This window comes from Phalacrocorax aristotelis, chromosome 4 (assembly GCF_949628215.1).
Source record: "Phalacrocorax aristotelis chromosome 4, bGulAri2.1, whole genome shotgun sequence".
In the NCBI taxonomy this organism is placed as follows: Eukaryota; Metazoa; Chordata; class Aves; order Suliformes; family Phalacrocoracidae; genus Phalacrocorax; species Phalacrocorax aristotelis.
Window position 1 is genome coordinate 74,305,307 of NC_134279.1, and position 11,044 is coordinate 74,316,350.

At 43.4% G+C, this 11,044-nt stretch overlaps 1 protein-coding gene across 4 annotated transcripts in view; it reads right to left on the reverse strand.

The window, feature by feature from the left end:
- Positions 1-10,168, reverse strand: part of FAM193A (family with sequence similarity 193 member A) — an 82,477-nt gene extending 72,309 nt beyond the window's left edge. For 3 of the 4 annotated variants that reach the window (XM_075092027.1, XM_075092028.1, XM_075092030.1), the window contains exon 1: positions 9,705-10,127. In XM_075092027.1, coding sequence (XP_074948128.1) covers positions 9,705-9,980 — 276 coding nt within the window. In that variant the 5' untranslated portion in view covers positions 9,981-10,127. Of the gene's footprint in view, positions 1-9,704 lie in introns of all 4 variants that reach the window. The other variant, XM_075092029.1, reaches the window with a different exon arrangement.
- Positions 10,169-11,044: the final 876 nt, after the last annotated feature.

Genomic DNA, 11,044 nt, shown 5'->3' on the forward strand with positions numbered 1-11,044 from the left:
AATATGGTTACAGAATTTGAAAGAGGTTCCGCAACTTCTTGTAATATTCACAAACTAACCAAAGTCTGCCTATGAAAAAACACATTAACTTAAGGTATTTTTAAATCATGCGCTTAGTTCATTGCACCTAGATTAACAGAAAAAAACACAATATTAGAAAGTATTGAACTACCCTTGTGTACAATTCAGTGGTACCACCACCTTCCCAGCTTTGGAAGAGTTCAGCTCTGAGAGCTAAAGCTACTATTTCTGCACACAAAAAAAAACCCCTGGGTTTTTTCTTTTTTTGCCCTCCCCCCAACCAGAAAACACACTTTGGCTTTTTAAAAAGAATTGTTTAAAAGCAAAATTAGTTTAGTCCCAAAATACAGAAGAAATCCATAAGTTTGCAGTGCCCACAGTTAGTGCAATGACTCCAACCACATCAACATACAGCTGTTTGCACTAGTTCTCTCTCTTTGAAAAAAGCCTCAAAGAGAAGAAGCCAGTTTGTAAGGAGCTGTCATTGATGCACTGACAGCACGAAGTTTAAAGCAGAACAGGAGTCAGGTAGAGCCTTACAGCGCTTGGCAGAACATTATGTGTACATTACAGTTAATACAGTTTCCAACAAATTTTAGTACTACATGCAATGAGATACACCCTAACAAAGAAATATACAAATTTTGAAGAGTCATGGCTTGCATTAATAGACTTCTTCCGGAAGCAGGATTCAACTGACAGCCTTCTCTTCTTTCCCTCACCTTACAATGCTGATATAATTAAGTTTATTTTACATGTCACTAATGACAGGCACTCAAAACCTACAAAGGACATGACCAAAACTTATTAGTCAAGTTTAAAAAAAATTGGTTGCACGTCATGCTCAGTTAAATATGTTCAAGAGTCTTTCATGAACTTGCCCATTTCAAAAGGCTAAGCATATTTCATGTAACGTTGATAGTGTCACATCAATAGTGCTTTTACAGCTCTTTCTCTCCTTATCCATGTTAACTCTTCTCCTGCATCATCCAAGGGGAAAGAAAGAGCCATGTTAGTCTTATTCTATCCTTCCAAAGACCCCATCTTCATTCACTAACCACAGACTTCCCTTAACTTACCAGATCTGTAATTGCCACCTCTTTCTTCAGACAGATGATAAGAATACAAAGTAGGCCAAAAAATACCGGTCCCTGAGAAAGCAATATTTTACTACATAAGAAGCATATCCAGAAGCTGTTTCTGGGTCTTGTTCAGACCTCAGTCTAGTTGGTAAATATCCAGGTTTACAGCTCCTAAGTAGCTGGTTGTGCCACAGAAAGAATGTTCGATGGCCATGGCTGAACACTAACTCTAAGTTATTACATACCAGCTCTGGCAGAAGCTAGACAACCATGTTAGCACACAGCTGTGCTAAGTCCGCCTGAGAGGCAGATTACTACCATGAATCCAGATCATCTATTATCTTAGATGACTAATTCTAGATGAAAGCTTGCTCAGGAGATGGACAGTCCTAACACAAGATGCCATTTGCATTTCCCCCCCCTTCCCAATAGCTTTCTGAGTATTATAACTAAGTGAGATTCTCATTACTGTGAGCCTCCTTCAGCTTCTGATGCTGTAGAGGAACATGCCTACTACTCTACCCTTTATTCTCCACTACCTTCTTTGGGGAATAGTTTCAGTGGTTACTTCTGCTATGCTTGCAGATTTCCTAAAGGAGGTAAGCGAGACCTTAAGCAGAAGGGAAAAAATAAAATTACACAAACACATCTCTCAACTATTTCACTCTTGTCCACAGAAGTCTAAGTACTAAAAGCCTTAGTATAGACTTAAATTGCCAGCATTTGCACTCCTAATTCGGAAAACGACAGATAGTTATGGGTCCATGGATCCCTTTACATTCTCACAGGACAACTGGATTTAATTACTACAGCTTACATATCAAACATATGATATTTAATAAACAGATATCAATCACTGGAATTTTATATGCTAGTGGTGCACGTATCTATATACAACCTCTAGAAGCTTACTTCTTCAGCATATTCAGATTTGGGACATAAACCAACCACCACCCAGTTCTCCACACTGTTTGGTTTTGCTTTAACTTCTAAGCAGAAAAGCTGTTATTCCCAAAAAGAGCAGCAACTTGCTCAGGGATCTAAGTGAGCAAAGCTGACATTGCAATGCAAGCCATGACTAAACTAACACTTTTGATTGCGTAGGCATAGTTAATATCTAGAAGAATAAAGATGGGCATCTGAAAATTTAGATCTAGAACAGTGAAGTCCCCTGGGCTGCCAGCCGGACACTTCCATCCAGCCTGCTACCCTTCCCTGGAGAAGACAAGGAACAGCTATTTAGAGCAGCAAACACTGTCCCAACAACTGATCACATCCTCCATCTGTTCGCAGCGCAACACAGACCACTGAACTTCTGCCAAAGCAGTTAAAAAAAAAATCCAGCAGCTTTTTCTAAGAGCAACTGCCATCCACGCACACTCCCAGAAATTAGTCCTCGCTGCCTACTGCAGCACAGGGCTCCTGGCCCCTCCTGCACCACCAGCAATTCACCTCCCACAGCCACATTCTAAAGGCAAGTAGAAGATGAGATTGCAAGAGAAGCCCTAAAGCCCAGATGCCATGGCTGACAAGTCTGCTCTAGATCAAGGAAGTCCAAAGCTCTGGACTTAAAAATAATTACTTTTGTAAGCCTGTAAAAACTTAATTATTTACCTGGATGATAGTGGTCTCGTTTTTTAAGCTCCTTCAGAAGCAAACACTTGACAAAGCTACTACAAACCAATTCAACAAATCAAGGTGTTAGAAGAGGACTACTTTAAAGATCTACTGTGCATGAGGACTTAACTTTGTGACATTCCACCATAAGTAACACTACAGAGGCATCTGCAACTTAACTGTAATCTGTTTTATTCCCCTACGCCTGAGAAGAGGCTATGCATAGCAGTATTTCATGGAAGTACCCAGAGCTCTTCTTCTGAGAAACGCACACTGTAGTCAATCTTTTGTTTCCTCCCTATAAATAAGCAAAGCTATTCTTTCAGTTTTAAGAAATGACCCGGGGGTCACTCATCTCAACCCTTTTGAGCTCCACCTTTTTTTTTCTCCTCATTGAAAAGGAAGAAGCCATAACTGCATAGGCAAGTAGAGGCTAAGCATGGCCTCCTACCGAGATTTTTCCATATTATCCAACTTTAGGCACCCAGCTTGTACCAAAGTCCCTCAAGGCTTCCTTTAACAAAGGGTGAAGAGAGTTGGCCACTTAGAGTGCCTGTCAGGTGCCTGAGTGTGTTCTATCACTATTAGGAATTTTGAGATGGAGGGAACTACAATTGTGGCTTGTGCAACAGAAGGCAAGTTGATTATTTAAGAACGTGGTTAAAGTTCACACTCCAAAATAAATTTTCTCCAGCAGTATCACCAGTCCAGCATGAACAACTTCAGTTCAACAGCCTCAAATAGGCTTGCAGCCAACCCCATTAATATTTCCCCTAAAATCCACTTTGTAAAACAGTGCTTGGACTAACATCTGCACCACTAAAGCAGTTGTACATTCTATAGCAAAAAAAAGAAAATGTATAGAGAAGATAAAAAACTATATACTGCAGGAAAATTACTATGTTGCCCAGACCTATCTTTAAGACTATTTCTGGTGTGCTTCCTCACACGGCTAGAAGGTGAAGGTTCATAATGTCATAGGCTGCCTTGAGTTTTTATAATATAAAGTAATTCTCATGTCAAAAAATAATGGCATATTTATTGTATTGCCTTCTTAGACAAGCCTCGATTTAGGTAGTCCCCATAACAACATTAAGAATGGCATCATAAATGTAATTTCCCAGTTGAACTCATCATCTGCAGCACAAGAAATCTGGAACTTGTAGATTAAGATCTTAGCAAAGAAAGAGAACTGAACTGCAGCATTCTTCTATCCATTTAACTCAGGTTTTCCTTTTGTTTTATTAACCTAGGCAAGTTTCACATATGGAATACTCTTTCTCAAAACAGAGCAGTCCAAAGCTACCTTGGCTTCTATTAAAATAAAAAAATTACCACAAGAAATGAAAATGTAGGAACTGTTGTCATTACCTTAATAAAAGAGGATACATGACCTCCTTTCCCAACAGTGAAGGAGCCCCAACAAATATTACATCTTCTTTGATTATCCAGATCTATATAAACCTGGAACACTGCCTAGAACATCCATGGAGCCCTGTACGCCCTAAGCAAAGCAAGTTTGTTTCCTGGTTATTTCTCCTAACTGGTTCACAACACATCTTCAGCAGACCTGTATTTGTTAAGGACCACCCTCGCTACACACACATCAGGGACTAAACATTAGTCTTGTAGGCACCAAACACTACCAAATTTAATTTCCACATTCACTCAGAGAAGGAGGAGAGAGTACGCCTGCATCCCCTCCTTACAGAGACTGTAAAGGAGGAAGGATCTGAGAGCTCCCCTAAAGAAGGGATATCACTACAAAAGGATAAATGCCATAACTAAGAAAAGAATGCAATACTGAATACCTGAATGAAGCTTCAGGTACTGTTTGGGATCAAAAAAATTCCAGGACAAGAACCCTGAGTATTGTCATCAATATGCGCCTATTTCAGAACTAACTTTTCATATTAATCTAGTTCAAAATTAAATCAACGAGGTTATGTTTTCACAGTTAGAAACAAAAGTTTGAAGGGGAAGGGAGTCACTAAAATATTCTCTCTCTCAATCTCTCTCAACCATTTTGCAACCAATACAGCAAGAAAATAAAAAATCCTTTGCCTTCACACCCAGAATCGAGCACCTCAGAACAAAGCCATAGGAGGATACTTGCTAGTACAGATTAGCCACCGCTGAACCAGACGCCATTTTTTTGGACACACTTTCCACATATTTTATTTAACAATTCACAACTGATTATTCTCGTTATCAATTGACCATAATATAGCAGGTGCAGGAGGTGGGGGAGAAATGGAGCGCTCCAGGATTGGATGTACATCAAGGTCACGAGTACATACAGGCGCACACTTCCCAGGAGCAGTTTTACAAGATCTGAATGAAGCACTAATATGTGTGCCTGTAGTCTCAGATCTATTAGCTGAAAAATGCCTTAAATGATCACAGGAAGAAGCTAAGGAAGAGCTATTAATGTGAATGTTATGCAACCATTAAGCTTGTTTTAAAGTTTGAAGTGTTCTGGTTAGATTTATTTAAGTCACATAGATTCTCTTTCTAAATTAGCAAGCTAACTGAACCACACCACCTAAACCCAATCCTAATAGTTTCATCTCATTCTGTTACATCTCCTTTTATTAGAAAAATAAGCAGAGCTTAAGATCTTCAGGGCAGGGACTGTACGTCTATTTAAAAAAAAAATAAAAAAAAAAAAAAGACAGCAAACTGCATTTAGTCAGAGGAACAAATGGGCTACCAGACTGTCAAAAAGACTTAATTTTCATGGAGTTAGTGTTTAGAAGTACCTGTTTCCTCAGCCTGAAGAGGAGAGGTTACAATACTATTTTATTTATCGGAACTTATCTAGTTTACCTGAGTCTCAACAAAAATTGGTCAAACTAAGTTGGCTTTTGGAAGGGAGGAGGCCTTACACAAAAGTTCAAAAGCTAGCTATTTGCTGAACTTCTGAGTTCCTGACAAAGCTCCACTTTTGTATGCTATTTCTTTTGAATATTTGAATCATGGAGGGGGAAGATAAAAAAGGGAAAATCTCAAACAACAAATCAAGCACAGGTATCAGTAAAATGCAGTGAACTACAAAGCTGCTGAAAAAACTTTGGTCTAAAAGGTGCCAATGTATGTTCTTCTATGTATAGAATATCTATTTAAAAAGCAGTATATCATAATAAAGGAATAGTCCAGTGAAATATTTTATGAACACTTTAAAACAGACAGATCTCAAATGTAAGATGATTGCATATTACCACTCTTGACTGACAAACAATATTTTGAAAATGCAAGTGAGAGAATTGTAAAATGGCTACTAAATTATTCTCCTTAATAACATGAGATCAGTCAGGTCTGCAACAAAAACTACTACTGCAGCTAATCAGCCACTAACACAAAACTCTTGACACCAAAGTACCTGCACATACTGAGGAACAACTAATTTTATTACAGAATATCTATGAGTTATGCAGTGGTTGATAAAGATAATCAAATGCATCTCACAGCCTCAACAACCCAACCATCAGTCAAAAATTTATAGGATCAAATTATGAAGGCCTGATGCAATGCATTACTGAATTTAAAAAAAAGAAAGATCTATTACTTTAAACATTTACATTAAAGTTCAAAATATTTACTTTCTGATTACAAATAACTTATTTATAGGATACTTGACTCTTCACTCGGTAACAATGCTGTAAATAGTCCCGCAAGGGAAAAAAAAATACCTCCTAGGGAAGTCCTGCAGCAGCACCACACAACCAAATGACTTTGTTTCCAGTTAAAGTCTACTCAGTTACAGGTTTCCAAAACTGAGATACTCCCTTGCACTGAAACACTGCCAATGCATCCTTAATTTCACTATCATTCTACAACATCTGACACTGCTAGAGAGGATGAATTTGGAGGCTATAATGCATGTGCATGGGGCACCATATCTTCCAGGAAGATTCCATTAGGACTTGCCACTTGCATCCCAGAACAAGACTCAGCACATACTCTAATACAGAATTTAGCCTACAGTCTTAAAAAAAAAAATTCCAGATAAGATGTATAAAAACGTCAATTAAAATATATTTGTCAGCTCTAGCAGGCTTAGCTAGAATTTCAATACTGGCACATGTGCTTTTAGTTTCAACCAAAAATATAGCCATTTAAAAACTCTGTTCAACCTGTTTTATAAAGCATTTTGGAAGTATACCTCATTCTGAACCATTATTGACACACAAGAACGTGGAGCACACGCGGGATTCATCCCTTAAACATCTAGTTCCATTCTATACTTTAGACAAGTTTTGGAAGAAGCATTTAAGGGAACATTAGTAGAAGCATGTACCCACCACATCCAGAATGGATGCCCTAAAACCAGGGAGGTGACGACAGCTGGAAAGCATGCTAACAAGTAGAAAACATTATGCTGTGCAGCAAATATGAAATTCTGGGGGGGGGCGGTGGTGGTTATATTTTATATATTTTCAGAGATTAAACATTCAAGTTTGTCTGCAGAGAACTGGCTGATGATTTCTCTTACCCACTAACAGGAACTACACAATATTCTGTGTAAGATGTATGTAAAGCAACTCTAGTTACTACTTTACAGCTATTAGCGCATTGCTTACTCTCCACCCAGCCAAAACAAATATTGCACCTAATTTAGAAGTGATCAGTCATGTAAAATACACAATTTTCTTTCTCAACTTCATCCAGAAACAACATATGCTAATCTTACACTGAAAGAACGAAGTCTCGTTTTGTCCATGTACCCTTAACTTGCAAATTATTAACCATTAAGGAGATCGCTCTTTCCTGTAAGTAATAGTTATGTAATGATGCTTTAAGATTGCATCTTTGCTTTCATCTTTGAAACAACATTACCAGTCAACTTTTAAGTACTGGCAACTTTTGTACGTCACCACCATTGGAAAAGTATTGAAAATGTCAAGAAAAAGGTCACTGAAACCAGTATGGAGGAAGTAGCATCAACTTTAAAGGAGTATTATAGAGTATAAGCATTTACCTTTCAGAAACTGAGCACAAGGATTTATTTATCTGCAAAACCTTACTGTTTGATTAAATAAGGTCTGCATTGCAGGTTCGTTCTAGCTTAACTAACTGATCTATTTAACCAACTTAATTCCCCATCAGTCTTCAGAATCACTTGTACCACACTTAAGTGAAATGGAAATGTTTGACAGATTGCATACACATCTAAGAGTACAAGCAAAGAAGGTGAATTAAGACAAAGTTACAAACACATTCAAAACAACATGTTGTGCATACTTTTAAGATTATGAATAACATCTCAGTACATGTAACATACAGAAGCATTGTCCCAGAAATTTAGTGCTGAAATACTGTATTCAGTTTTGAAGATATGCCTTATATTTTCCCAGTGAAGACTCCTCAAGACTGAGAAACTTCATTAGTAACTACCTAGTCTGAAGGAAAGAAACATGAAGTAGGAAGACTAGCAGTGATGTTGCTCTTAAAGACAAATTTCAGAACAATATCTGATACAGTGACATTGGGTTACAACCAGAGCCCTAGACTACACATAACAACAAGATACAACCATATCAAAATAGCAGTGATAGCGGAGCCTTCACTATTTGAATCACATCCATGTCCCATCTGCATATCACTCACTGCTTGTTTTATATCCATTGGGATTATCATGTTTATTCCAACAATTGCTAGGAACCTGCACCTGGAAGAGCCTGCAATCTAAGATGCAAAACAAAACAAGATGCCTCTTCCTTCTAGAGGTTTAAGTAGAACAGAGTTTAGTGATGACTTGCAAAGTTACAAATAAAAACTTGGACACCTCTTCACTGTTATGCACATCATTATTCTGGATATCTAATCACATAAGGGCTACTGTCCCAAAAGGAAATTTTGCCTGAAATAAGTGTCACGTTAGCACAGACATATAGGAATGGTTAATCTTAAACACTGTGGATTTGGGGTAACCAAATATGAAAGTGCAGAAAGACAAGTTTTAAGGAATGGGGGAAAGTTAATCTAGAATCATCAAATTGATTGTTGACCCAGCAAAATAGCTGGGCACAAAATTACAAGGAGAACAGAAAAACCACATCTATTACATCTTGTTATTTCAGACAACCTACATCACAAAAGCCATTTCTTCTATTTCCCCCTCATATGTACAGTAAGTTTATGAGAGAGAGGAAACAGAGCAGGCTGTATGACATGCACATGGAAGTCTGAAGATGCTGTCAGCAAGAATTGCTTTTGTAAATATGATACCTAAATGCAAGCTTTGTGTGGATAACAAAAAATTTGGGGTAACCTTTGTGACAGAAAAGAACGTAAACTTATTTACTTTTTTGCCACTTGAGCCAGTAGGATACCTTTCTACAGGCCTAATCCTTGAGCAATTATTCTTGGGGGGGGGGGGTGGGGAAGACCAATGAAACCACACAATCTGCCCCCAACCAATTTCACCGTATTATGAAATAATATAACAGATCTGAACTATTCCGAGGCACCAGAGTGCAAACCAGAAGCCAAGCTGCAATGAACCTCCTATGCTTAACCAAGTTGCCTACTACAAAATTAATGGGGAAAAAAATACACACAAAGGTATATTTTCGCTCTTTCAAAGCCTGCCCACCTATTTCTTACAGCTCCTCCATTAAGGCGGGGCCCGAGCCCGAAGACCCCCGGTGATGGGGGCCCCGGCGCCGCCTCCCGCCGGGATGTCAGGATAAAGCCCCGGACGGCAGGGCCCCGAACAGCCAGCGCGGCCCTTCCCCCACAAAGGGTGGGGAGCCAGGGGCACTGCCCAGCCCCGCCGCTGCCGGGGCCCAGCGTTCGCCCCCCCCCGACCCGCCGAGGCCCCGGGGCCGCACCCGCCGAGGGCAGGAGGCGAGGGCGGATGGCGCGGCCGCACCAGCCCCCCGCTGCCAGCGCCGCCCCCCCCGGGTGGGTGCATGTGGGGATCTGTGTGTGTGTGTGCCGGGCCCGCCGCAGCGGGATGTCACCGCCGCCCCCCCTCACCTCGCCGTGTCCCGCCGCGGCCCCGCCGCCGCCCAGGGCTCCGTTGCCGGCGACCGGCGCTGTCAGCAGGCCGCCCACCGCGCTGGGCGAGGCGGCGGCCGCCTGGGTCGCAGCCCGCAGAGGGGCCGCTCCCGCCGCCGCCGCCCCGGCCTTGCCCAGACCGCCGCTGCCGGCGCCGCCGCCACCGCTGGGTCCCGGCCCGCCGGTGCTGCTGAGGCCGCCGCCCCGCTTGTTCTTCCGGCGCTTGGCTCCGCGCTTGGCGTCGGCCGGGCTCATCGTGCCTGACACCCGGGCAGGGAGGAGGGAGCGGGGGGAGGAGAAGAAGGAGGAGGAGGAGAAGAAGGAGGAGGAGGAGGAGGAGATGGGGAAGGGGCGCGGGGCCGCCGCAAGCGCCCGGGAGCTAGGGGCCAGGCAGGTCCGGGGCAGGGGCCACCCCGGGCGCCGAGGAGCGGGGCGCACCGACTGTCACGGCGACGGGGACTCCCTCGGCCCCAGCTCCGCTGACCGGAGTTACCGTCCAATATGGCGGACACAAGGGGAAAGTGATCCCCCTTTACGTCGGGGGGCTCCCCCTCGCGCTGACGGGAACCCGCCCCTCGGGGCACGCTGGGACTCGTAGTTCCCGCTTTGCGCCTCAGCCCGTCGCAGAGGGGGGCGGTGGACTACAACTCCCGGCGTGCACCGCGGGGCCCGCCAGGGCGCGGCCGGTGAGCGCGCCCGTCGCCGCGGGGCCCGCTGGGAGCTGTAGTTCCCCCCGCCGCCGCCCGCCGTCACCACCCCGCTCAAGGGACTACAACCGCCGCCCGGCAGCCCGCCGGCACCACGTGACACGCGCCCCCGCGCCTTAAAGGGGACGCAGCCCCTTAGTATGGGACTACTGTGGCGGTACGCGGCGCGTGCCTTCGACCCCACCGCAGCCCTCAGCACCCCACAGGCGCCGCCTTCCCCAAGCCCCGGGCAGAGCAGGCTGAAAATGGCGCTTGCACCCCTCGGGCCAGTGGCTGGGCGCCCTGCTCCCCCCAAGGAGCTCCAAGGCCTTTCCTCATGGGGCAGGTGGGCCCCAGCCATGGGCTCCCTCGCTCCTGAGGGTTGGGCTGGTGGAGCCTCCCTTTAGCCTAACACCGTCAACCACGGCAGCCAGGTTACGCCACCCACCATCACTCCCAGATTATAAACCACTGCCACAATCGCCATTGTTTCCCCAATTTGTTCTCCACAGTCACACACACGGGCCAGGAAGGATGAAATGGTGTAACACTGGTCTTTGACGTGACTGGGCAACATGATGTAAAAATAACAGATGCGAGCACATTAAACCCAGTGCTAATTTACGGCAGTGA